Genomic DNA, 27,567 nt, shown 5'->3' with positions numbered 1-27,567 from the left:
GCCTCATGGGAAAAGTTATTCACACTCACATTCTCACAGTAAAGATAATGTCAGGAAGCTAATATCAGTCAGTTACATGTGTATGTTAAGTTGCTAGCATGGTAGAGCGAGGAATCGGCTGGGACACATGATGATTAGTGTCAAAGTTCTCATCAATTAAAGGGTAAGCTGACTTATGGGACAAGTTTATGGAAGTAAATAATGGCCACAAATACCTCAACTTAATACAACTTAAAATCACTGTGAATTTAATCACCTCTGAATAATAAATTGAATTTGTAATGGAATTTCAATACCACACCACTGAAATACAATTATACTATGGAGATAAAGTTTTTGAAATTGCGCAACTTGAATTTCTAAGAGGGGAATTCGGACCATATATATGGTTTTTAAAATAAAAAATTTCAATGATATTATTTCAGTGTTCAGAAGTGATTCAATATCACCATTAAGTATTCAATTGCTTATAAGATTCAAATTTTTATGGACATTATTTGCTCCCATACAAGATCCCCAAAACCTGGTGTATTCCTCTATAAAATACTGATAAAAAAGAACGATAATTGTGTTTTTTGAATTGATGAATTTTACAGTTGTTCTATTACAAAGGCAAACTGCTTCTGTGTATAAAACAAGGGCATTACAATGAACAATAATTATGCAGACACACACAAAAACTATTCAAGAAACAGTAAACATTTTAGAAAATATGCCCGATAGCCATCATAAGTCAGTGGGAAGATTGATATAAATTTCATGTGTCCAGTGCATAGATGGGTTCATGACATGTTTAGCCTGGCTTTGCACAAGAAGAAAAGAAGCAGCTCATAAAAATTCAGAAAATTCAAAAACTGTCTCTTTTATGTGCTTTATCTTTTTTATTCAGTGTGTAGAAATATAAATGTAATAAGGCAGCTAGCTTAGCATGAAGAACATGTTAAGCTAGGAGAGACATGCTAATCTTGAGAGGCTTTCTTTCTCAGTCTGACTCAGAAACTCATGCATGCATTTGTCATGAGCAGGCTGGATTACTGCAACTCTCTGTTTATGGGTCTTCAAAACAAAACAATCCATAGATTGCTATTTATCCAAAACTAAGCTGCATGAGTTCTAATCAGGACAAAAAGATCAGACCATATAACTCTAGTCCTCTGGAACCCTCACTGGCTACCCGTTGTTTTCAGAATACAATTCAAAATCCTCCTTTTGGTTTACAAAGCACTTGCTGGTCTGGCTCCACAGTACATCTCAGACATGCTGTCAGTTTATAATCCCAGCAGATCTCTCTGGTCACAAGGTGGAAATTCCTCCATGTGCCTCGAGCACGTTCAGAATCTGGTGAGATGGCTATCAGTACTTACGTACCTAAAGAATGTGTGATGTTTCTGTTTCTTTGCACATTTCTGCTGTTTCTTTTATTCTTTTCTTTTATCTTTTATATAAAGCATTTTGAACTGCTTTATATGAGATGGTGCTGTACAAATAAATTTGAATTTAAGCTAAGCTAGACACCCGCTGGATTTCTGCACTTGACACACAGAGATGAAATTAATATCGATCTTCTCCTCTGACTCTGGGTAAGACACAAACATGCAACATATTCAAGGTTTGTTCCCTTAAATGATGGCTAACAAGCGTTTGCCAGACTGAGCCAACAAACATTCTTGATGGTTTGCCTCAACATCATAAATCAATGGACTGGTTTATACATTTGGGATATTTGGGATACACTTCCCTCTGAGTCTTGACTTTAGAAACCTTATTTGGAGCCTTTCACCTCTCAGTGAAAATAAACAGGCAGTAAAATAGTATCTTTAACATCTTTACCAAAAAGCTGAGCACTCCAGCAGCTTGCCAAGGTCAGTAGCTGAGGAGTGTGTATTAATGTACACTGTAAGAATGACTCACTCTTACTTGTGCTATACAGTATTTTCTGAACACTCCTCATATTGTCTCTGTCAGTGAGGATGAGCAGGGTGATGAGGGATTATATGGAACAAAGTAATGGACAAAATAACCAAACAGTTTTTAATTGCACATATATGTCTTTGGTTTGTTTGTAAGCTGATAGATCACACATAGTATAGTAACATATCTAGTTAATGTTGGCCATGCATTAAAATGTTTCAAAAACAGAATATAAGTATAATATGTTCTAAATATATAATATGTTCTAAATACTGCCATATAACACTGACAACAATCAAATTCAGGGAGCAACAATTTTCATGTAGAGACATTTGTCATTTTCAAATCCTTTTGTTGTCTAAAAATATGAATCTCTAAATTACAGATCACAAATGTATCCTTATAAAGGAGCAAACAATCAGCAAGACACTAATAATCAGTGTCAGCATCTTTTTTGGCTAGCTGTGAGTTAACATCTAACACCCTCTTTGTGTCTCTCAGCCAGCAGGAGGTTGTCAAGTTAAATCATCAGACAACACTGGACTGTTTATGTGACTATGTACAAGAATACAGAAAAATGATCAGTGTGTAGTATTGAATGATGACTCTCATTACTGCTGTTTTTGTATTAAAAATGGTAATGATAACACTGATAATAGTTATGGTGATAATGATGATGATCATCCTCGTCATTATTTCAATGTTGATACTTTATAAATCTGATATACTTTTATCAACGCATTTTATTCAACTGATCTGTATTTTACATTTTAAAGTCCCATATTTAGCCACTCCAGTTAATGCTTGTGTTACTGGCTTATTTGTTACCACTGTCTACATTAAAAAACAAAAACAAATCTTAGCTTTAGATTTCTCTTACTAACTCAGTAAGTAACTTGTAATAACAAGGTACTTGGCTCAGCCAAAAAGCAAGTTTTATAATCAAAGGATAATGTGCAACTTTGACAGTAAAAACTACTGACAGGATTACAAGAATGAGCAGTCTCAGGTTAGCAGCAAAAGTACTTCTGTCCAGTGTTGTCATATTTAAAGACAGAATGTGTAGGATTCTGCTCTCTGTGCCTGTATGCACAGGGGTGGGGCTGAGCTCCAAACACACACACACACACACACACACACACACACACAGAGTGGACAGCAGAGCACAGAGTCACAGCAGACAGAACGAAACCAAATTTAGGTTATACTTTACTCGATTTGACTATGACAGCGACTACAACCGCTCACTGCTGAAAGTGCAACAAATCCGACAGTAAGGGAGACAGTATGAGCAATTTATCAAACGACTGCTGAACAAGCAGAACACTGGCACTATGTCCACCATTTTCATGGCTTCCTCTTGGATGCTTACTTACGATCTGGCACCTGGTTGCTATGTTTTTATAGTGAGGCGAAGTCCCTCCCCTTTCGCCGGATCACCATGGGACCTTATTTCAGAAAAAATATGTACGGTAGTTAATGGTGAGAGACAAATAATTTTTTGATCCTGTTTGAATTGTGCCATGAATTACACATTTCCCAATTTAAAAAGATGATTTTGTAATTCAAAAAAATCACTGTTTGTCATAAAACTGCTGAAGTATGAAACTGTGAAAATATGTAATTAGAAAGACTACACACCTAAAAGTTGCGTAAATGACATAACTTTCTCTATCCACAAGCTGCCCAGAGCCGCTGAAGCTAAGGCAATGCCTGTGTGTTTCGTACCGGGATGTAGTTCTTTCGTTCTTTGCTCGTTCTTTCGCTTCTTGGTTGATGGAAGGACCAGGAGTCACTGGTTAAAGCACATCAGGTAAGATACATTTGGTAACGTATATTGTGCAAGATGAAAATTGTAGTTCACTGAGCAGTTTCACACAAAACTAAATGATACTTTACTACTTTTATGTTTATGTTTTTTAAACTGGCAAACAACATATCACTTATTCATGGCATAATTCAAATGGGATTGTTGACTACCGTACATATTTTTTCCAAAATAAGTTCCCATGGGGGACTATGAAAGGGGAGGGACTTTGCCTCTCTATACAGTCCTGACCTCACACCCTGCGCACTATTATTGGCTGAGGGCTACACACCCACTGCCCAAAGATTTACACCCAGAAATGTCCCAAACACATAAAAATAAGAAAATACAGGCAGAGGGCAGGGTCGCTGCAGACACCTACACTGCCACACGCTTCTAGTGGGCCGTAAGTGATGATTGAGAGGTATTATTTTGTATGAGTCTATACATTGTTTTTTAGGAAAATCCTACACATTCTTCTTTCACATATTTATTTTAAGTGCTGTATCATCTTTATTATGAATCATTCCTTTATTCTATTAGATCACACTAACTTTCAAATAAACCAGAAACAACAAAATATACAATGTATACAGTGGATCAATTATTTACATTCTGCCTGATCTTTAAAACAGTTTGGTGACCTTCAAAATCTTCTAAAACTGAATTGTACTGATCTTTTGCTCAAGTTTGAGTCTGTGCTTTCCTTTGAATTAGAGAAGAATAAAGTATGTTGAGGAAAAATGTATACAGTCTCACAGCTGTAAGTAGCTTATGAGCTAATGTTTTGACAAGCTATTTTGACAAGATTTTGTAGCCGAAGGAGTAATGTTTCCATACCACTTTATGAATTCTGCCATTTTCTTATCATCTTCCTTACATGTGACCTATTTGGTCAAGGAGGAATCTACTCTATCCACGACTTTTAATCTTGAAATAAATAGATGTCACAGGTATCTTGTCTCTTTTGTCATTACCTAAAGCAGATCCTGTGCATGAGTAATCCACAGCTGTCTTGTCACTGAATGGTAACAACTCAACTGAACTGACTTTTTTCCCCTCATTGGATGGAGATTTCAGTGAGACTTACGAGTTCATAGATATCCTACAATGTGGTAATATGGAAATATTTACATGATTTCCTTCTGATCATTTGCTGTATGTGTGTCTGCAACATTAACTGTGTTTTCATTTGATGAAGGCCAGTCCACCTTTGCATCACCAGGTGGCAACGTCTGAACTGGACCAACACCAAAACTGTAATTGGCACCATGTCTGGTGTCAGTGGAATGGTCTGCTTTCTTGCCATTGACTGCTGTTGTGTCCTGATGACTGCTTCCATTCTGCTTTGTGGTCATATCAGTGGCAGGTCTCAGGATGGATCTCCTGGCCTTTTCATCAGTTCCATTGCTATTCGCCTGGGAGGTTCGTGGGTCTCGGAGGGTGCTGAAGCCGGCCTGAATCACTGACAGTGTCCTCTGATTTCCCTCTAGCCGCTGGCAACGATACAGCCCGCGAAATGCCGAGCGGAACTTCTGAGACATGGCATTGTATATCACAGGGTTGATAGCGCTGTTGGCATAGATGCATGTCCGACAAAACAACAGGAACCAAGCATCCAGATAGGGCGTGGACACAAAAGAGTTGATCAAAACTAAAGTTCGGTAGGGCATCCACAGCAGAGCGAAGAGGATCACCACTACTGCCAGCATCTTGGTCACCTGTATGGAAGAAGCAGATACAGTACATTAAAACTCCATTGAAACTGCTATGTGTAAATAATGTGATTTAGTGAAGCCACAACCTTCCACAATGAGTGACACAGTGGTTTATGCAACATTAATTGGTGAAAACAAATTTATGAGACCCTGGGGTTCTGAAAAAGTTTTGAAAATCACATTGCTATTCACCCACAACAATCACATAAGCAGCTAAACATTTGTGCCAAAGCTCCAAGGCCCAGTGCAATATGAGCTGATGCATCGCTGTAATTTCTCTGATTAGCTCTGATTGCTTCATGATTATATAAGTCATCATCAACATGTCGGATGACGCATAAGCAGTTACCAAGAAGATTGTATGTGTGTGTGTTAGAGAGAATTTGTTCATATGTATGTGTGTACAGTAGTTTGACACCTATAATTAATATGTTGTGTACATGTTAAGGGGGGTTAACTGGCTAAATGAGTCATTTGCACAGTGAAAGACAAAAGAGAGGCAAGGCCAAGCAGGGAAAGGCAAAGGAAGGGAAAATTAAATGATAAATGATAAAAAAAAAAAAAATAGAGCAAATTAGAGCACAAAACACCAAAAAGTTAAAGAACAGGAGCAAAATTAAATCAAACAAAATCATGATATAAATCAATATAAGAAAATGTGGTTGTAAATGTCTGTTTGCTAAGCCACCCATTGTTTCTGTTGAGCCTATCAAGCTTTCCATTCCAACGCACATAAACATTTTTTTTTTTTTTTTTATAATGGCAGCAGATTTACCACACGAAATCTGTAGTAATTTTTCAAAAAATAAATTCTTGAATTCAGATGGAGGAAGACAAAAACAAGTTATCATTTCCAGCCAGTGATTGTCGCTGATAGATTTGATCAGCTCTAGCTAGCTATCTAGTGAAACTAACGTTGGCTGAAAGCACTTTCTGTAGTTGACTTTTTAGTTTTTCCAGCTGACACTCATTAAAAACAGATATTTAAGAACAGACTGTACTGTTCCAACATAACAATAAAAAAGTTTTATGATGAGGACTATCCAATAAGTTTGGCAAATGTAACGCCATCTCAGGTAATGTTGGCTGGGTTCGCTAGAGGTGTAAACTTCCCTAAAGAGCAGGACAGAGTTGCTAACATTGACCTAAACTTTTACAGCATCCATATATTTGATGGATCGCCATCAAATTTTGTATAGACATTTATGGTCCCCAGAGGATGAAGGCTAATGACTTGGGTGATGCCTTGACTTTTCCTCCAGCACCCCCAGCAGGTCAGTTATTCAGTGAAATATCTCTTCTACTATCTCTACATCTACTCAATGGGTTCACAACAAAATTTGTAAAGATATTCATAGTTCCCAGACAATGAAGACCAGTGACTCTGGTAATCCTCTGACTTTTCTTTTAGCACTCCCAGGATGTTGACATCAGCGAGTGTCTTAACAACTAGTGTTAACGACCATTAGATAGATTGGCAGGAAATTTGGAACAGACATTCATGTCCCTCTCTGGATGAATTCTAATAACTTTGGTAAACTGTAAACCTTTCTTCCAGTGCCATCACCAGGTCAATTTTTTAAAATTTTCCAGTACTTTTCTTTATGACCACATACCTGCAAAACTAATCCCATAATTCCCAACAGCTTCAGCTGTACTTTGTGTTGATTGCTCATTAGCAACATGCTTAACTAAGATGGTGAACATAGTAAACATTATACCCACTCAATCATGAGCATGAGCAACCAGTGAATTGGAATCCAGTACAGGCAGCAAAGTCACAAAACTAAATGGACAGCAAGGACATTCAACCTATGTGTGTGTGTGTGTGTGTGTGTGTGTGTGTGTGTGTTCCTTTGTGTGCACAACATCCCTCAGCATGCCTTGACCCTCTTCCCCACCCTGCCCTACCAGTAGCTGGTGACCATGGTAACAGCTCAGACATTTCTGAACCCCTGAGAGACAGAGTTTGGGAATAGAGCCAGCCAGCCTGTAAGACTTCAGTGATTATTCTTATCAGTCGACAATAATGCTGCACACCTTCACCCCCATCCTTATCCCCTCCTAGCCTCACCCCTCCATCTGTGTCCATTTTAAAGCTCTCACTCTGCCTTCACTGGGCCGTTATAATTCTGGTGAAGCGTAGCTGCATTTCGTTCAGCTGCCCATGTTTTCCAAACCACAACAGAAAAAAAATGGCACAAAGTGTGGCAGGTTGATAGCAGGTATCATGCACATGCCTCGTCTCAGCAAAATGCTTTTTGAGATAAGGGTCTGTGTCCATGCCTTAAGCGCCAGTGGCAGCCACCTCAGCAGGTAGATAAAGAGCAAAAATCTCTGCACAACACTACGTTTAATTGAACATGAAGGAGGTGGGGAGGAGAGCTTTCTAATTATCTCTGTGCTGCGATAATGAGACAGAAAGCATCGGGTGACATTATGAAAACGCATATTATGACTGTAATTGTGTGACGTTAGGATACTTGACTGTGGCATTACAAACATTTTTTTTTTGTTGCTAACAACAACATTCTCCCAGACTGAGTCCAGCCTTGCGTGCGCAGTTCTGCCCACTGAGCCAAAGAATTCACATTTAGCTTCTGATGCTATCAACTCGCCCTGGGCAACAATGACCAAGCTTCCTCATCTCTCATCCTCAACTTGCACTTGAGGAGATCACAGACATGAAGAAACTCTCAGAGATTAAAACTACACAGTAATCTCACACCACACTGTATTAATCTCCAAGCATAAAAGTGCCATTCTTTGGCATGCACAAGTTTATCAAACTCCTATCAGATTGAGTTGGTCTATCAAATGATGAATGAAAGAGCATGAAGTGCCTATTGAAGAACTGAGTGGGTAAAATCATCTGCGGTATTAAGTACACTTCAATGTAAATCCCAAATCAAATTATGCAAATCTTCTACTCTTATATGGAGCCCCTTGAACACATCAGATTAGGATCGTCTCTCTGGTCTCACATGAGAGTTCAGTCTCACCGAGGCCTCTGTTCATGGAGAGATACACAATGATGGAGAATCAACCTATGATAAAGTTTAGAGGTCTGCATGTAAGGTAAAGCACTCAAGATCCATGAAACTAAAGAGTTATTGAGGAATCTATAACTTTGATCAACCTCTGTTGGCGAACTCTAGAAACTGCAGTGGTTACTGAAAAGTCTTTCTTTAGAGTTGCAACATGGGAGGAGCTCTTTCAGACATCCAGCAGTCCAGTTCAGCATAGACAATGTTAGTGGACTGGCAGTTAGAGCACTTCATAATGGAAATTAAACCCTCCCAGTTGCAAAATATGGACAACTGAATTATATGGTTCTTTGAAAAAGAAAAAGAAAGTCTAAAGCTGCACAAAGCAATATTTTTATATTAAAAATGATAAATTTACCATGTTTCCCTCAACTCTACGGAGAGCTTTAGTGTCTTTCCGCTCACTGATATGGTTTTCTGGCCCACATCTTTACTGTTTGGTTCCAGCTAACTGTTAACAAAACCTCATTAACAGCAGCAGCTGTTTTTGGTAAACAAGCTCTTATAAACCCACTATACACTACCTGTCCAGTACCAAACAGCAGAAAGACAGAATTAGTGACTAACTGGTGAATACAGTGGAGCATGTGGAGCTAAACACATCAAAGGAGCCAGATATTTTTCTCAGTCAGTAAGAAAAATTGTTTGGTGTTGAGTCAATGGTGACCAAACCAGAGCTAAAAGGAAAGTAAATATTAGTCTTACATTTGTCAAGTGGCACACACCACAAGACTCCCAATGAATGCTAATGTTGCTCTATGTCTGCCAATGTGTTTATAGGCAACTGTTTGCTTTTCAGTTTGCCAAAGGTCCTCCAAACAGACTGAGGTATTAATTTTATGTCCAAAGTGTTTGTTCTAGTGATGACTGTGAAGCATCAGGTCTCTAGTGCCTATCATTCTAGAAAGCCAGGGGGCACTAGAGCGCTCCCACCAAACCTTTAAGACTATCTTGCGTATCTATTGTGTTGAAACAGGTAAAGAATGGGATGAGGGCATACCTCTCCTGTTTTTTGTTATCAAAGTGTTCAGGAGGCACAGGGTTTCAGTCCTGCAAAACTGGTGTTTGGCCACACAGTTCAAGGCCCACTGAAATTGTTGCATGAGGAGGTCATCTGCAATTCTTCTCCTAGACAAAACGTGCCTGACTACGTCAGTTCTTTCAGAGAGCATCTTCACCATGCCTGTGAGGTAACCAAAGAGGCATTGAAGTTTTCAATCCAGAGACTCTGTGCTGGCTTTTCTTCCTATCTCTGGTTCAGTACTGCAAGCCACGTTTGCAGGTCCTTACATGGTTGAGAAAAATCTGAGTGAAACAGATTATGTTATTTGCACTCCAGATAGGAGACGTAAGACTCGAGTGTGTCATGTGAGCATGCTGAAGTCTTATGTTGCCAGGTCTAGTGAAAAACATACATCCACTTCACCTAAGGTGTTGCATGTAGCTTTAGCCTCAGTGTTGCCTTCTTACGCTCCCCAGGAAGATGATTTAGTGATGCAAGATGCTTCTGTTCTGTGTGCTCGATTACAGAATTCCCAAGTGCTAAGTGATTTGGAGACTAATCTGTCTCACCTCTCTGGGTCCCATAAGAGTGACATTGTCGGGTTGATTGAAAATCATTGTGCACTATTCTCAGATGTACCTACCCAAACCACTGTCTTGCAACATGATATTGATATTGGTGATTGTCCTTCTGTTAAGTAGGATGTTTACCATGTGAACACCACAAAAAGAGCTAAAATGCAAAAAGAGGTTGAGTATTAACTGAAGCATGGCCATTCTGTTCCTAGTTCCAGCTCCTAGAGCTCTTCATGTTTGTTAATGCCAAAGTCTGATGGGACCCCATGCTTTTGTACTTTGGTAAGTAAACAGTGTTACCGAGCCAGATTAGTACTCAGGTAAGTAAACAGTGTTACCGAGCCAGATTCATTTCCTCTTCCTCATGTGGAAGATTGCATAGATAGGGTTTGAACTGCTTGCTATGTCTCAAAGTTAGACTTGCTTAAGGCTACTACTGGAAAGTGCCCTTGAAAGCCTGTGCTTCTGAGATCTCTACATTTGTTCTACCAGACAATTTCCTGCAGTACACATTCATGGCATTTGGTATGTGCGATACCCGAGCCACTTTTTAACTCAGTTTATTTTTGATAACAGTATACAGATCTATAAAAGGCAATTTAGGCAAGGACAAGCATTACAGCTGGAGCGATTACAAAGTCACAACCCACAACAATTTTGGAAAGAAATAAATAAACTGGGCCCTAAGAAATTAAAGAAAATCTCAATGGAAATTATACTAGATAATGATGATATATAAAAATAAAAAAGAGGTAGTACTTGGAAAATGGGAGAACAATTTTGCTGATATATTTTCAGGAAACCATATTCCACCTGGTTTTGATGACATGTTCCTAAATGATATTTGTGCTATAAAATGTAAGATGGAGATGGCTATGAATACACCAGGATATAGACCAAATACATTTTTAAACCACAATATTACAATAGAAGAAGTTAAAAGGGCTGTAGATAAAGCACAATTGAATAGGGTATCCGGAATTGAAGGTATCCCAAATGAAGTCTTAAAATCTCCATATCTCTTAGATAAAAGAGGACCTTTATCTTTTCAAGACATGCTTTGAACATGGTATAATCCCGACAGTATGGGACAAGTCCATTATTAAGCCTGTTCCAAAGTAATCGAAAAATGACCCTAGAATAATTATAGGGGCATCAGCCTCCTTAGTACAGTTTACAAATTGTATTCTAATATACTGAACAACAGGCTCACACAACATTTAGAATTGGGACAGTATCTTGTTGATGAGCAGAATGGATTTAGAAAGAAACAAGCCTGTATTGATCATATAAACTTAGCACAAAAAGTAAGGAAATTTGCGTTTGGTAGATTATTTCTTTGTTGTAACAATGCTTCTTGGCAATAAAGCTTATACTGTTGGAAAGCCTGTTTATTTCCCTTTTAAATGGTGCCACATTTGTAAGGAACGAGAGAGTCAATAGCTACAGCAAAATAAGCTGTTTGGCATTGGCAGAGAAGATCTGGCATATTTTTCATGGGCGCAACCCACCTACTCAGCTCTGCACAAATGCATGCTCCTTACAAATGTGGCACCATTTAAAAGGGAAATAAACAGGTTTTCCAACGGTATAAGATTTATTGCCAAGAAGCATTGTTACAACAAAGAAATAATCTACCAAACACAAATTTCTATACTTTTTGTGTTATGTTTACATTCAATATCGACTATTATTAGAACTAGAATTGCCAAAGGCAAACCCACTTTTGCATGTTTTGTTGATTTTCAAAAGGCGTTTGACTGGATTCACAGAGATCTGCTTGCCTTTAAACTTATGGAAGCAGATGTGGATGGTAGATTTTATAGAGCAATCCATCCTTATATCCATCCATCCAGTTGCCTGTGTTGAAATCAATGATATGTTTACTGACTGGTTTGATACACCTTTTGGAGTAAAACAAGATGACACACTTTCTCCAACTCTTTTAGCATAATTTGTGAATGACTTTGCCCTACAGATTAAGGAAGCTAATTTAGGCGTATGTATAGGTGACATTAAATTGGACATTCTATTATACACAGATGATATAATTTTATTGGCTGACTCTTAGTCTGATCAACAGAATATGTTAAAAATGGTTTAGTTTGTAATAAATCAGAGCAAAACACAAATAATGCATTTCAAAAAGAAAGGTATGGAAAGTAGTTTTGGTTCAGTCGCTTTAGTGTATGTTAGTGTCTATAAATACTTGGGTTTCTTTCTTGATGAATTTATGACTCATGAGGTTGGAATTGGGTCCCTCGCTGATTCAGCTGGGAGAGCTTTGGGATCAGTTATTAACAAATTCAATGTAATGATCTTAGTTATTGTACATAAACCAAACTCTACGATGCATGTGTCTCCCCCATACTGAATTATGCTGTAGGGGTAGGGGGTTTAAAAGAATCTAAAATTATAGAGTCCATACAGAACAGAACATTAAGATATTTTCTGGGGGTTCATAGATTTGCTCCGATTCCGACAGTTCAGGGAGACATGGGCTGGGTACCAGGATCTGTACAATGAAAATGTGAAATGATCCAACCGTGGAACCGTCTAATCGCAATGGCAGAGGATAGAATAATTAAGAGAGTATTTATGTGGAGTAAATTATACAGTTCTCCATGGGCAAAAGAGCTTCATTCAATTTTAGAGGAGGTGGACAAGCTGTATATCTATAGGAATAATCTTTGGTGTAATGTTAACTCCATTAAAAATAAGATTTTACTGAAATTTGCAGAAAGATGGTTTGAAAACCTTGTGTCAAAGCCAAAATTAAGGACATATATGCATATCAAACAGAATTTTGGCCCTGAATTATATGTTATATCTTGTTTATCTAGAAGCCAAAGATTTTTGGTGGCACATTTGAGAGCTCGTATTCTTCCTCTGGCCATTGAGGTTGGTCGATTCAAAAATACTCCGGAGGAAAATAGACTGTGTGAGAACTGTGATTTGGGTGAAGTGGAAAGTGAGTCCCATTTTCTTTTGTACTGTACAAATTATGATGACTTACGAGAGTTACTGTTTCTTGAAATTGCTCGACAAAACCCTGAAATATTCTGGTGTTCAGATGAGCAAAAACTGGAATGGCTGTTTAATTTTGATGTATTTCAGTTTGCTAACTTTATCTCAATAGCCTGGAAAAGAAGGCAAGATAGATTGTTTAATTAGTATATACTTAGAATTTTCAGTGATATATGGTAAGCTTCTGACAGTAAATTAGAATGTCTGTACTATTTAATGATGGTCTCTAGATTTGAAGGAGAAAGATTTTCTTTTTACAATATATACGTTGTACTCTAGTCCTGGCTTATTGGAATTTATGGTGTCTTGTATGCATGCATACAGTTGTATGCATCACACAGAAATAAAAATTTTATTTATTCATTCATTTTAAAGCCTGATCTGGAGAGTGTTTACTGGAGTGGCAAACTGTGAGGCATATCTTGAAGATGTGGTAGTCAACTCCACTGATTAGTAATCTCATGTGGAAGCCCTGTCCACTGTGTTTCAGGGTTTGCAAGAGGCCTCTCTCACCTTGAAACTTGCAAAATGTGAGTTTGCTAAGGCTAACATTACCTATCTAGGTAAACAGGTTGGTCAGGGCTAAGTGCGTCCAGTAGATGCTTACAGCCATCTCTAAGTTCCCTGTTCCCACCTCTAAGTGGGAACTGCATAGTTTTCTTGGCTTATCTGGTTACTACTGAGGGTTTAGCCATTACTTTGTTTCAATTGTGTCCCTTCTGACAGACCTCCTTAGCCCGTCGAAGCCCCAACAATGCTCTGGGCCCTCCAGCATTTCGAGGCTTACGTTGGCTCGACCCCTCAGCCAGTGATAGTTTTTACAGACCACAACCCTCTTGTGTTTCTAAATCAGATGTAACAGTAACCAGCAGCTCATGTGTTTGGCTCTTATGGCCCAGAACTTCAACATAGAAATCCATCACAAAAAATGGGCGTGGCAATGTTGTGGCCAATGACCTCTCATGTGTACCTTAGTATGGTTGTCATCTCAAGGGAGGGGGTGTTACATGTCACGCTGTGTCTTGTTATTGTTTTTCTTGTGTGTGTGTGTGTGTGTGTGTGTGTGTGTGTGTGTGTGTGTGTCTTTTCTATGTCTTTGTGTTCTAGGTGCAGCTCACTGATGACTCACTGAGGATACCTGTGTGAAGATGTGGGCTGGGTCTATATAGGTTGTTCCTTCCTCTGCCCACACTCTCTCACAACTCCCTTATTTTATACTTTTTGTTTTTTTGTAAATAAATGTAATCTTTTCGCATCTTATGTTGCACCTTTCGAGCCAGTCATAGAATGATAATATACTAAAAATAAAAGCTCTTTCAACATGAAAAGGGTTGTGAGGCCAGAGCTAATTTACAAAGTTTATTGCCCACACTTTCTGCTGCTCAGCTACACATAATTTTCCTCTCTAAAGGTCAGACGTGCTTTATGGGTTGGTGGTCACATAGCTAAAATTGGTTGAGTGGAGGATGTGGTTGGATATCAAAAAGTTGATGCCAAGGAACACGTTGCTGTGCAATGTCGAAGCAGAGGAACCATCAGTGGGGTCAGAATGCACTCCCCTCACTGTCTGGCCTCTATAATTGGAAACTGTGTTGTCAGTGGTGCGGTTCCACGAGGAAAATTATCTCTTGTAATGAATAGAGACACTGTGTAAATGTAGCTAGTCTTGTGTGCAAAGGACACACCACATTATACATTTTATCAGCCTCTTCCAGGTTCATCACAGAAAAAAACTTTTTTACCATGAAGATTTAAAAGATTTACCATGTGCTGCTATCTTGTCAACAAGAAGTAACAAGTTGGCTTAAAGGTTGTGGTGGTTGCCACGTGAAGTTCATAAATGGAAAAAAAGCAGGGGCTTCAAGGTTCTTCTTCCTGCCTCTCATCAATTTAGCTGCCACATCAGTTTGGGTTGATGTGATGGTTCAGCTAGACCAGCGTCCATGTGGACACCTCAGTCACCCAGCAGGCAGGGAGGCTGGTGCAAGACTTTGTATCACAGAAATCATTGCTACAGATGAAGTGTGTGACTAGTACATTTGTTTTTGCCCCTCAAAGTGTAATTTGGCCTTTTCTGTCTGTTGATGTGACCTTTCTAATGTCCCTTATAAATATCACATATTTCTGCAGGACAGGAACATGGTGATATTTCTGTTCTGATAGTTGCACAGGGCAGAAATATCACTATCTGATGAAGTAATTGTTGGCTTTTGTCAACAAATCAACTGGTCCAAGTCCAGAAATCATCTTTCAATGCTATTCTAAGTTAGCAGTGGTCATTTTGTACTTTGAAGTAATGAAAATCATACTTATGAGACATGCAAATGGTTCAGAAAGTAAAGAAAAATTATGGATTTTCAAGTGGAAATACTATAAAAATAATATCTCATCCATCATGAATCTGGACACAAATTAATTTAATTGTATCTAATGAGTTCCTGATGGGCCTTTATAACTGTTCTCTAGAACACCAAGCTATTTTTATCAGTGACAGACTGACATCTCCATTTATATAATCACACTTATTATAAAAGTTAGGGATAAAAACTCCTTTATGTACAATGTGAACAAGACTAAGAGTCTACAACTAGCAGTTCTGTGAGGCTGTAGGCACAGTGGTGGTTTGAGTAAAATGCTAACATTAGCATGTTAACCTGCTCCCAGTTACAATGTTAACATGCTAATGATATTAGCATGTAATAGCAGGTAAAGTTTACCAAGTTCACTATCTTAGCTTTGCATGTTAGTGTTCTAATGTCTGCTAATTTGCACTAAATGCAAAGTACTGCTGAGGATGATGGTGCTCTGGCTGAAAAAATAAGGGATCACCAAACTTATTACAATTCATCCTGTAGGAAACATCGATCAGATTACTAGATTTAATCACAGTCCATCTGACATTTCACTCTAAACTTCACTCTCAAAAATGACACCAGATGACAAGTCAGGAGGTCAGCAAATTAGTTCCTGTGGAGCTGCATCCAACTGTTTCTGAAACCAACAATTCAACATTCATTCTTACTTCACATTGTAACAGAGGTGTTTCCCAAAAGCATTGTAACTGAAGATGTTCTTAGAAATGATTGTAGATAAATGAGTACTTAAATGAGTACTAAATGAGTACCTACACACTTGTAGGAGGCTTAGATCATCTTAAGAACCTCCACAACTTGCAGAAGGATGCTAAAAAACAGCTTTCTAAACAAGTCACAGTGATTTTAGAGGAGAGAATATTGTAGTCTACAATCAGACTGTCTACACAGCTGGAATGATGAAAAAAGCAAGTTTCACTGTAGTTTCACTGTAGTTACTTAGGGTGTGCCTGAATACAAATACGTTATTCAACAAAGCACAAATAGTTGTTTTTTACGAATATTTGTTTCGTACAAATATTTTTAAATTAATTTCTTTTCCGGATGAAAAAAAAAATCATGTCAAATACCAGCGTGCAGGTCGGTTACATTGCTATCTCAGTCTCTGTCCTCTGCTCCGCTGTTATGTCTATCAGCGTGTCTCAACAAGGGGAGTCACATCCACCTGCTACATGATGCACATTTCCTTATTTGGACATCACTCCCAGAGTTGGGGGTGTTCCCCAGAGATAAAGCTGATCTACTTACACATGCGAAGTGCTTTCAAGGGACTCTCCATAACCTGTTGTTCCCCTTCTCCTTTCCACAAAGTTAGGTTGTAAAAAATAGGCAATAAATTAAAAGTGCAAAGCAAGAATTGCCTTTGAAGTTCTTCCCTACATTTTACATGCTGTGCTGTGTTATGGGTGTCTGTCTGCACATTGGCAACACATTTGGTTTAAGCTCAGTGGTCAGTCATCTATGATCTGAGAGACTAGAGTTTTAGACCCAGTGTGGGGACCTCCTTCATAAGATAGTTTATTCATAAACACTTTTAACACTTTAATATCCTACAATTAATAGTGTAATAAAAACAAAAACTGGATTTTTACACCTATTTCCATTTTTTTAATACAAATATAAATAGTTTTCCTGCCTCAACAAATATGGATACAAATACAAATACTGGGCCCTCTGCACATCCGTAGTAGTTACACAAGATGACGTGAGCTGTGTAGACTTCTGTATTGATTAAAATAGAAGTGTATCTGCTCCATCAGATGCGTGTGAGGCAGAGGACTGAAAAACAAAGCAAGAAACAAGTAACTCCTCCCGTGTGGACAAACTGTTAGACAACTGAATAAGCACTTCATCTGAAGCATACTGAGGGAACCTCTGGGAAAACACTATGAAGGCTTCAGACCTGCTTTTGGTTTTAAAATTCCATACTTTTAAGAGGAACAACACTTTACAATGATTCAGTCATAACCTACCTGATCAGGTGAAAAGAAATTCAGTAAAATGACTGATCTTTTTCTTTCTTCAGTTATATGTATATGTGAACACTTAAATGCACACATGTTCAGAAACCTCTGAGACTATTACTTTTGTAGAGAGCAAAAATATCTCTACAATAGCTTTTCAGGTTTTTTGTAAGGACTTAATGTGAACACAAAACTACTTAACCCTGGAATAAAACAGGCTTTGTCGTCTTTTTGTCAAGTCTGAAAAGACTGAGAGAATGTGCATGAAATAGCAAAGAGACAGACCTTTACTGCAGAGCAATACCATGCAATCTGGCTTTCTCAGTAGGAAGGCTCTTTGACTACTCAGCCAGAGGAAAAGTAGCCATTACCACCCGATTGCCTTCAGGGCCTCATAACAGCCGGGACAGAGAGCTGACATGAGGGCACTTTTCTGAGGCAATGGATAGCAGAGACATCGTCACCTTGCTGTTAAGAGGGAATCATGGCCTCTATATTCCCAGCAGATCACACACACAGCCAACGCTGAGACCGGGGTCAAATGTGACTAAAGCTATCGCACAGCAATTACTTGACAGATAAGACACAATGTAACAACAAGAAAGGAGAGAGCAGAAGTGGTTAATGGGAAGAGGGTAAATGCGGGATGAGCCACAGACCTGTTTCCTTGAGGAGAGCGCGCTCTTTGGACGGCTCTGGCGACCCCCCTTCCCCGCTTCAGAGGCTTCCCGGCAGCTTCGACGCAGCGTGGTGGCACTGGCGTCAGGATGGTTGGGCAGAGGGCTGGAGGGACACAAGCAGCATGTTAGAGCACTCATCCCAGTGGTTGGTTTAATTGTTTGGTTAACATGTTGAGGAAGAGGTTGGATTTAACATGTGGTAAGAGCCCTTTACTGGGAGGAAAATCCTGCAAAAACATCCAGTTTTTGGATTAAAACCACCAGAATTTTCTCCTGAAATGCAGTCATTCATTGTTTTCCTCTAATTAAATTCTTGACAGGGCAAAAACAGCATGTTATAATCACTTCTTCAGTCAAACAGCATAAATCTATTACTTGGACTTCTGCCCAAGAGCAAATTTTTAACGAGGCCAATAATGCTGGCCATAAATAGAGATGTAAGCCAATCAGAAATTTCTTTCCTTGCTTTTGTTTTGCTTCAAAACTGAGAGTTGCTGCCAATCAGCATTTTTATATTGCAAGAAATATCAAAATCCCTTGAATGGCATCCTTTTTTTCCTCTTTATTTGATATGTTGGAGGATACACTACAGAGGTATCCTTACTCACAACTGCATTATAGCTTTAACTCCCAAAACAATCATAATGATATCAGTTGTTTAAGTGAGAATTCTCTGCAAGATGACCTTCACTGCGATTCAGTGAGTCCACACAATGATGCAATCACTTGTCGCATAAAGCAAACATTTCGAAGTTTCTGTAAAAGAAAAACTGAAAGTAATGCATAAAAACAGATTCTCATCAGCACTATATGATTAAAAGGTCAATCTTTTGACTTTGGATATTTTCTTATATAATGTTTGTTTATCATATAAGATCATTCATAATTTTTCTCCACCACCAGTTAAACAGTTTGTAAAGACCTTTAGTGCTGGTACAAGATCAGCAAGAGCCTCCACTAGAGAGAATAACATTTTTGTGTTGTATTCTGGTCCACAAAGTTGCTCTAACTAGTACAGCCTGGATGTTCTACACTTATACTATACCACTAGTGTCAAAGAAATACGTAATACATTTTAAAGCTGGATTGAACAATGGCTCAAGGATATTCTCTCACTGAGCTTCATTAAAAAGTGTTAAACATAGCTGATTTGACTAAGTCAGACTGCTCATACAAGCTTCAGATAAACTTTGGAATACATTTTTGCACAAAACAAGACCTGTGGATTTTGTCTGGATTTTTCTCTTCCATCACTTACATTAACAGCAAATATGAACAGGAGGAATGCTTACAGCATGCAAAAATGTTTCAATGTTCATATGGGCACTTGACTGTTGTTTTAAGACAGAATAGAAAAATTGTGAACCTGTCCTTTTAATTTGACTCTTCCTGCCAAGTTAAAGCCCATGTCTTTGAAACTATTCTCCCTCTGCAAGACAGACTTTGCGTTATAAATTTCAGGATGATCTCGACTGGGGTTTATTTTCTTGGACTTGACAAAGCTCCTTCAGAGTTACATAGGACACAATATAACTGTTTTCACAGGCTGAGTGGCACTCCTCATGACAAGTGAACTGATCTTCTCGAGTAAAATCACTGGAGTGCACTTTGGTTTAAGATATTTCATGCAAACCCACTGGTACTGTCCTTGTTCACCATTTTACCTGAGGTAGAGGATCCGTGCTATCAGTCCATACAGCACAATGGCCAGGAGCAACGGGATGACGTAGAAGATGGCAAAGTCGATGAGGTAGATGGGCAGGTAGAGCTCCCGCTTCACCTTGTAACCACACTGCACATGTCCATCCTGGCTCACCTACATGTCACACAGTAGTCATATAGGCACTGCAAGAAAGCAGGCTGGTGGCTCACAGACTCTCGCTGTGATATGCATGTAATAATGTCATGAGTACAATCTTTTACATCTGCACACATGTAATAATACTGCTTTCAGAAATGGCAGAGCTCATAAAAAGCTTTTTACATTTTCCTGCTGTTGAACCAGCATTTATCTTGCAAATCGCAGCTGTTTTATTTCTCTTTTCATGACTCATATACTTACTGAAACACTGCAAAGGGTACTATTGTCTGTATTTTCAAGTACTGCCTGCAAGTGTTTCCACATAGCAATTCAGCCTGTAAAACTATATGTTTAAAAATGTTATGTGCTCTTCACTCTCGTTCAGTTGTGTGTGTTTTTAGTGTTTTCTAGTTGATCATTGTGGCCACAGATGCTAACTTCTGTCTGAAAAAACTGGAAGCATTCAAAAAGGCAGTCAGTAATTACTCTGCCGTTGCTCTCACACACTTAATAGGTAACATGCAAAATGTAATGTGCAATGTATTTCTCTAACCTGAATGTCCACCAGGAAAAACCACAGCATGCAGTAGACACAGGTGAAGATCCAAACCCCGGCAATGATCCGCTTCGCCCGGGTAACTGTACAAACAGTCTGAGCTTTCATTGGATGGCAGATAGCTATGTACCTGCACATGGTGAGAAAACACAATGTCAAGTTAACTGTGACTGTTGAGGTTTTTTTTGTTTTTCTTTTAGTCCCACCAATCTGTTGGCAAGTAGATGCCACTGAGCTCTTTATGCAATGTTTTTCCCATGTAGAGCAGTGACCGTGGGTAATGGCAGCTCAGGTGTCAGATTTTCACACTCTAGTCCTCCTCTATAGCCGAATGTGTATACTCTTCCATCTTGGATCATAAACAGAAAGGCCACAGACCTACTTACGATTCTATGAAACATTTTTGAACAGTCAGTTTAGTTTTTTAGATCATAGAAGTTTACAAAATAAAGTTAATTATGTTCTTGAATGTTAAGGACCATACAAGTGTTTTTGCACACTTTACATAACTGTCAACCAAGGTCCATTGGTTTCCTCTTATTTTCATACAACATGGAAGGTTATAAAGTCTTCAAACTTGCAGAGATTGTTTGTTTTGTTATAATCTAGTATAGACTCCTCTTGTCAATCTTCAATTTCAGCCGTATTACCACACAACACTGTAACTGTTACACTAGTACAGTAAAAGCAGTCAAGAAAATATTTTTTGTTTGTAATTTGAGTGGGTCCTAACAGATCCTAACTACATGTTGAAATAGAGAAACTGAAATACTTTTAAAACAAAGATTGTTATAACCCATCCCCACTTTGATTTGGTCACACAATGTTTCCTACACAAACCTTACAAGATAGTCCAAATGATATTATTTTGTGGGTTGCAGGTTGCATCTACCAGAGTACTGTCTATTCTAAATCTCACAGGTGTCTGCTTTCTCCCCTGAATAATAAAATGTTTGCTTGGGTTTCTCAATTGCTCCTCTTCTTCTTCACCGGAACATACATCTGCTGAGCTGTGGCACAGTCTGTGGAAATACTGGATTTAATAACGTGTGCTCTTGATTTAATAATTCAGGCTTTTGATTTGACAGAGTTCACCCTCATGCCATTCTCTCATCCTGCATACACACTCACTATGGATCGCTTGGATTTAGATATGCGAGAATACTTCAGGTTTTGGCATGAAGGCTCAATACTGTGTTATTTCTGAGATCCCTTAAACGTACGCAAACCTGCAGCAAATCTGGTTGTTTTACCTGTTCATCTTTCACCACGCATCAGCACATCAAGAAGTAACTGATATTACAGGGGAAATGTCTTTTTTACTATCTTCAAACTCCTGGCTGACTGAATGTGTTTAGTGCCCTCTACAAAAGGGGAACAGGCAAAGTAGATAAATAAAGAGCACTAATTAAGTAATCTGTGTGCACAAATTAATAAATCAAGGGCACAAATTAGTTCTTTTTTTTCCTTGGCCCCTCCTGGGATCCATGAGATTAAAACATGATTGAAACATCATATTTTCTAGGACTCAATGTGCAAGACAGTTGAGCAAGAATATCTGAAGACCTGCAACACTTGCAAGACTGTCATTGTTATGTACATTTAAAAATAAAGGTTATCTCACACAGCTATGGACTGTCAGTATCTAGACCCTTTATCTAAGCAGAGAATGGACATGTAGTTTAATAATCAGCAGAAAGTCCACTTACTGACTGATCTGCTCCTGCTGTTTGTTTTTCTTGACATCAGCCTGATATCCACAGACTGCTACTAGCTAGCATTAGCTACCTGACAGATAAAGACAGATTGAACAAAGTAGAATCTACATACTTTTCGACTCTCAGCATTTCAACTGTCTTAACAAGATAATACTTATAAATGATAAACTAACACAAACCAAGAGCACAGATCAGTATACAGAGTAATTTTCAATCTGTTCCTCTGGTAGATGCGACTGTTAAATTCACAAGATCGCCAGAGACAACCAGCCACCTGGAGTCATGACTGACTGCAGCAGGCGAACGTGTAGAGTAACTAATGACTTCAGTTTACAAGACGGTCATGACTCAAGACAGCTAATGTAGCGAAATTCATCTACTTTACTTTTTGTCTAAAAGTAATCTTTTTGTGCACGTTGTAATACAGTTTACAGGACGGTAATGACTCAAGACAGCTAATGTAGCGAAATTCATCTACGTTACTTTTTGACTGAAGGTAAACTTTTCGTGCACATTGTAATACGGTTACCAGACGTTGTGGTTTGTCCGGGATTTCCCGGTTTCAAGCTGTGTGTCCTGAATCTTGACAAATATCTGAAAAACACTTAAGAAGTCCCAGTTTTCACCATTAAAATAATAATTGTTATATGTACTTGTTTTCAGCACTTACATAGACATTTAGCATGTTCTATCTCACTCATTATTACCCAACCAAATATAAAAATGTAAGCAATGCACCACATGTCTGAATTCAACACTGAATTCTGTCTGTACGTGTGTCAATCAATAAATGTGTCGTTGTCACGGCTGCTGCTAACCTATGACACTTGCGGCTCTTTCTGACAGAACCTGTCAGTATGCTAACGGTTAGCTATCTAGCCAAAGAGAGCTCCAGGAGGGTCATTATCAGTCAGGCATGGTGGAAATGCCGATATAAAAGATCATATTAAGACGGCCAAACATAAGCAGTGGTTTCCCTGAGAGCTCCAGAAAAGAAACTCTAACTAAGAAGAAAGACTGCAAAGCATGAAGTACCTGGCAATCTTCTTAAAGGTAACTTTCTTTACAGGCTCTTGGTTTTTTTTATTAACGAGGTGCAGTTGTGATTTAATGGTTTGCTGTTTTAATCTTTGTTAACTTGCGACCAGTTCGTGTCATAGTGTTGTGAAGATGTAAGTTAAAGTAATTTTTATGTTGTAGCCTATAAAGTTATTTACAGGCCACAAAGAGATTTGTACCTTGTTTTGTTTGTTTTGGTTTTTTTTTTAAAAAGCTGGCAGAGAATGTGTCACCATTGGTCATTTAGCCGGCAGCCTGCACTTGTGCACACTGACAAATACCTTGGTGGATTTTGGGAGACAAAACTGTTCACGGTGTTCAAAGGTGCCCTCAGTAGGTGTGTTAAGTGCTGAAATAATTGTCCATCATCCTGATGAAAACGCGTAGGGTGCGTGCATACATGTGTGCGTGTATGAACATGTGGTACAGGGTCCTGGTTTTGGGGTTTGAAAATCTGGAGACCCTACATTGTAATAATTCAGTTTAACTCACAATCTAGACATTGCACACACTGTGCAAAAGCAAAAGTCTGAATAAATCCAATTAACACTAACAGAATTTTCCAAATCAAAACAAGCCAAGGCCATCACTCACTCCTTTTCCTGGTTCATATGTAGAGCATACACTTGTCTTCTTACACACTAGAGTCAAAGCCCTCTCCAGTTAAAGTAAAATTCCTGCTAGTAACAACTCAGAACAACACAAGCCAGCAAAAGCTGCAGTGAGATTAGTGGTAGTTGGTTACTTGTCCACCCTCACCTCTCCACAGTGAAGGCGGTGATGGAGCAGGACGACACGTTGATGCCCAGGTACTGCAGGTAGGTGATTCCCAGACAGCCAGCATGCCCAAACACCCAGGTGCCGGTCAGACTATCCGAGACATTGGGCAGCCCCGCCGCCACCAGCACAGTCAGGTCGGCTATGGCCAGGCTCACCAGGTAACAGTTGGTGGGTGTCCTCATGTGGCGTGTGGTGAGGACCACAAAGACCACCATGATGTTACCCACAATGCCCACACCACACACAAGCAGGACCAGGAAGACAGACACTGTCTTGTACTCCAGGGACTCAGAGACAGTGACGGTGGGACTCAGGGAGATGTTGGTCGGAGTGTCAATTCTGGAGCTCACGTTGTCGGTCATGTCTGCTAACAGCTGGTCTTTTTTGCTTTTTTGTTAATCAAAGGCTCCGTTCATTTGATTAAAGCTAAGATATGAGGGGCATGACTCATAAATGTCGCCATGTTTCTTCTTCTTCATTTAGAGCATTGACTCTCATTTAAAGCCAATCAAGTTGAAAGTAGCGTATGATATTGACTGGCTATCCACTGTGTGTAGCTAGTGTGTTTGAAGTTGTGAATCTTTAACATAACATGGGTTTGATCGTGTTATTACTAAAGAGGATATGAATTTGTGTTTAGAAACTTTGGGTATTGAGAAAAGGAAAGAAACACTGGTCTTGTTTTCTTGTCTTTGATATTTCCTTCTGTCCCTCACCTTCTCTGTCCACCTCACCGTCTTCCTTTTAAACTAATGTGGTGGAAGGACAAAGAATAAGATGTTGAAGGTAATTCTCCCAGGACTTCCAAACACCACTCAGGCTCCTAGTGAGTCACCTAGAAATAGAAAATGAATTCAGTTGATTGGACAAATGGGGAATAGACTTGAGAATAACCTTTGCATTGGCTTTGGACTGTAACATGTCAATGACACCCACACATATTAACACATACACAGAATTTCTCTGTGTTGCCCTCAAGTAAATACTGTTTGGAAGCAAAAGTGCTCATGCAATCAGATAAAGCATGAGGTGGTTAAAACAAAGGGGTGGAGGTGGGGGTGAGGGGAATAAAAGAACAATGCAAGCTGTTGGTTTCAAATGGCACTTATATGCTGTTTGAAAATGTAGTGCTGGAACTGCAGAAATCTTGAAGGGAAAAGATCAGCAGTAGTTTGATTGTTCTCTGGATAGAGTAATTTTTTTAGATGATAAGACATCTTTTGCACAATGTTGACATTTTGTCCTGAGGGTGGTGCTAGAGTGAAGCACATGGAGTGTCTGAATTGGAAAGGTTTCACCCTCTAGTGAGCATGAATTTGCTCATTAAATTTCATGCCAATCTGACCATTATGTTTCTTGTGTATAAGTTGAAGGTTTGGCCAGATGGTGGTGCTAAAGAAAAGGTCTGGAGGTCACCAAAATCTTCAGGATTCCTCCTCTTGAAACTATGAAAAATTGTCAGCGAATATCATGGAAATCTTGTCATGAGATCTGGGTATACCTTGTGTACATCTAGTTTGATTGTTCTTCACCTCTCAGTCCTTCCAGAAATCGATCTGATCTGCCATCATGAGTGGCGTTCCAATGCTCTCATTTCTACTCCAGGAGGATCCAGGAGCTAGAACTGGTTCCTGAGGAGGCTTGAGCAAGGATACACAAGCCCAACCCAATCCATCGGTGACTTGTGTGTACAGCTGTTTGGGAACTTTTAAGTGCATCAACACAATACTGCAATTTGTAGATTTGATTTGTTTTCTGTTCACCATCTTAAAACTAGTGGATGTGTATTATGTTCCGATTAAATAAGGACACATAAAACAATTTTCATCATTCATCTGAAAGATTTTTCACTTTTAACCTGTATTATGGATAATATTAGTCATGGTCAGGAAGAGGAGGAGAGTTTTTGGCAACATTCCATTTTGTCATTGCTTTTGGTTGTCTTTTAAACTGTCTATCAGCATTATTCAGTCACATGTGATGCTGCAAACCATTAACAGTACATCTACTAATCAATTTTGATGGTGTCCACCCCTGAAACAACCAGGCAACTAATTTACTTTCTACTATATTCTCTTATTTGTTGTGTACCACAGCATCAAAGCAAATCTCTTGCATGTGTAAACCTACTTGGCAATAAATCTGTTTCTGATTTCTGAATCTGGTATATCCTACACAGTATGAGGCATTCTAATCACAAATACTGATGAAAACAAAATTAAGACTGCACAGCCATGCTAGCTGCTCTAAGAGGTTATAATAACAACAATAATAATGCTAATCTTTATTTATAGAGCACTTTTCAAAACCCACGTTACAAAGTGCTTCACAAGGGCAGCAAAATAAAAAAGACAAATCATAAAATCATTTGATTTTAGAAACACAGATAAAACCAATTTGGTGTAAGATAAAACATAAGAAATTTTGGAAGACAGAAAGAAATAAAAGACAAAATACAAACTGAAGTAAAATCAGGAAAGGCTCTCGGATAGGTACGTTTTAAGAAGAAATTTAAAAGAAGTAACTGACTCAGCAACCTCATTTCCTCAGGCATATTGTTTCAGTGCCTCAGGGCCCTGACTGCAAACACTCTAGTTTTCAGTCTGGCATCTGGACCAGATAAAAGACCTCAGCCCAAGGATCTTAAACTCTGTACTGGCTCATACGGTACTAAGAGGTCAGAGATGTAGCAGGGAGAGAGGCCATGAAGTAAGTCAAAAGTAATCAGTAAGATCTTAAAATCAATTCTAAAACATACTGGGAGCCAGTGTAAAGATGGTAAAGGTGTGATTGATGTTGTGTGATCTTGGTTCTGGTTAAAAGCCTGGCAACTGAGTTCTCTACAGTCTGAAGTCAGTCAATAGATTTTTGATTAAGCCAAGTAAAAAGACTGTTGCAACAATCCAGGTGTGATGAGATGAAGGCATTTAAATAATCTCTGTGTCTTTAAAAATGAAAATAGATCATATTTTTGACATATTTCTAACAATGCCAAGATTCCTGGCAACAGGCTATTTGTTTTTACCTCACTCTGACGGTCACCACGGTCTAAATAGAACGATAGCCTTCATTCCAGAAAGGCACAAAGGACAAGCTTGAAGTTGACCCTGCTTTTATATTGTGGGAAGTTCCGTTTTCAGGGATCATGGGCATGACTTTGTTCACATAAGGTCTCAAGAGTAAGCCGAACAAAGGCTATCACTCCATTTAGACCGTAGTGACAGTCATCCTTCAGTCTCTCAGATCCAGTTACATTCCTAACTTATACAGTACTGTGCAAAAGTTTTAAGCACCCTAGATGTTTAGATTCTTATCCATTATGCAATACCATCAGGGATGTGTCTGATCGGTCCCAAATTTATTCATGACATGACAATTACCCCAAGCATACAGCTTGAGTCATAAAGAACTATTTTCAGCAACAAGAAGAATGATGAGTCCTGCAACAGATGGTATGGTATGGCCCCCACAGAGCCCTAATCTCAACATGATGGAGTCAATCTGGGATTACATGAAGAAGCACCTGAGATGGACTAAATAATAAATCCA

At 38.9% G+C, this 27,567-nt stretch overlaps 1 protein-coding gene and 1 long non-coding RNA gene across 2 annotated transcripts; one reads left to right on the top strand and one right to left on the bottom strand.

The window, feature by feature from the left end:
• Nucleotides 1–65: 65 nt before the first annotated feature.
• Nucleotides 66–25,574, bottom strand: trhr2 (thyrotropin releasing hormone receptor 2). Its single transcript, XM_044357795.1, has 5 exons — nucleotides 23,998–25,574; nucleotides 20,459–20,591; nucleotides 19,769–19,920; nucleotides 18,084–18,207; nucleotides 66–5,439 (listed from the first exon to the last, which is right to left on the bottom strand). The coding sequence occupies exons 1-5, from the start codon at nucleotides 24,378–24,380 to the stop codon at nucleotides 4,849–4,851; spliced, it is 1,383 nt and encodes a 460-aa protein (XP_044213730.1). The 5' UTR covers nucleotides 24,381–25,574; the 3' UTR covers nucleotides 66–4,848.
• Nucleotides 22,174–25,852, top strand: LOC122986498. Its single transcript, XR_006404317.1, has 3 exons — nucleotides 22,174–23,232; nucleotides 24,008–24,056; nucleotides 25,567–25,852. It is a non-coding gene; the product is annotated as an uncharacterized LOC122986498 (long non-coding RNA).
• Nucleotides 25,853–27,567: the final 1,715 nt, after the last annotated feature.

Source organism: Thunnus albacares, chromosome 7 (assembly GCF_914725855.1).
Source record: "Thunnus albacares chromosome 7, fThuAlb1.1, whole genome shotgun sequence".
NCBI classification, from domain to species: domain Eukaryota; kingdom Metazoa; phylum Chordata; class Actinopteri; order Scombriformes; family Scombridae; genus Thunnus; species Thunnus albacares.
Note: the sequence above shows the minus strand (reverse complement) of the source record. Positions and strands in the feature narration are given on the sequence as shown.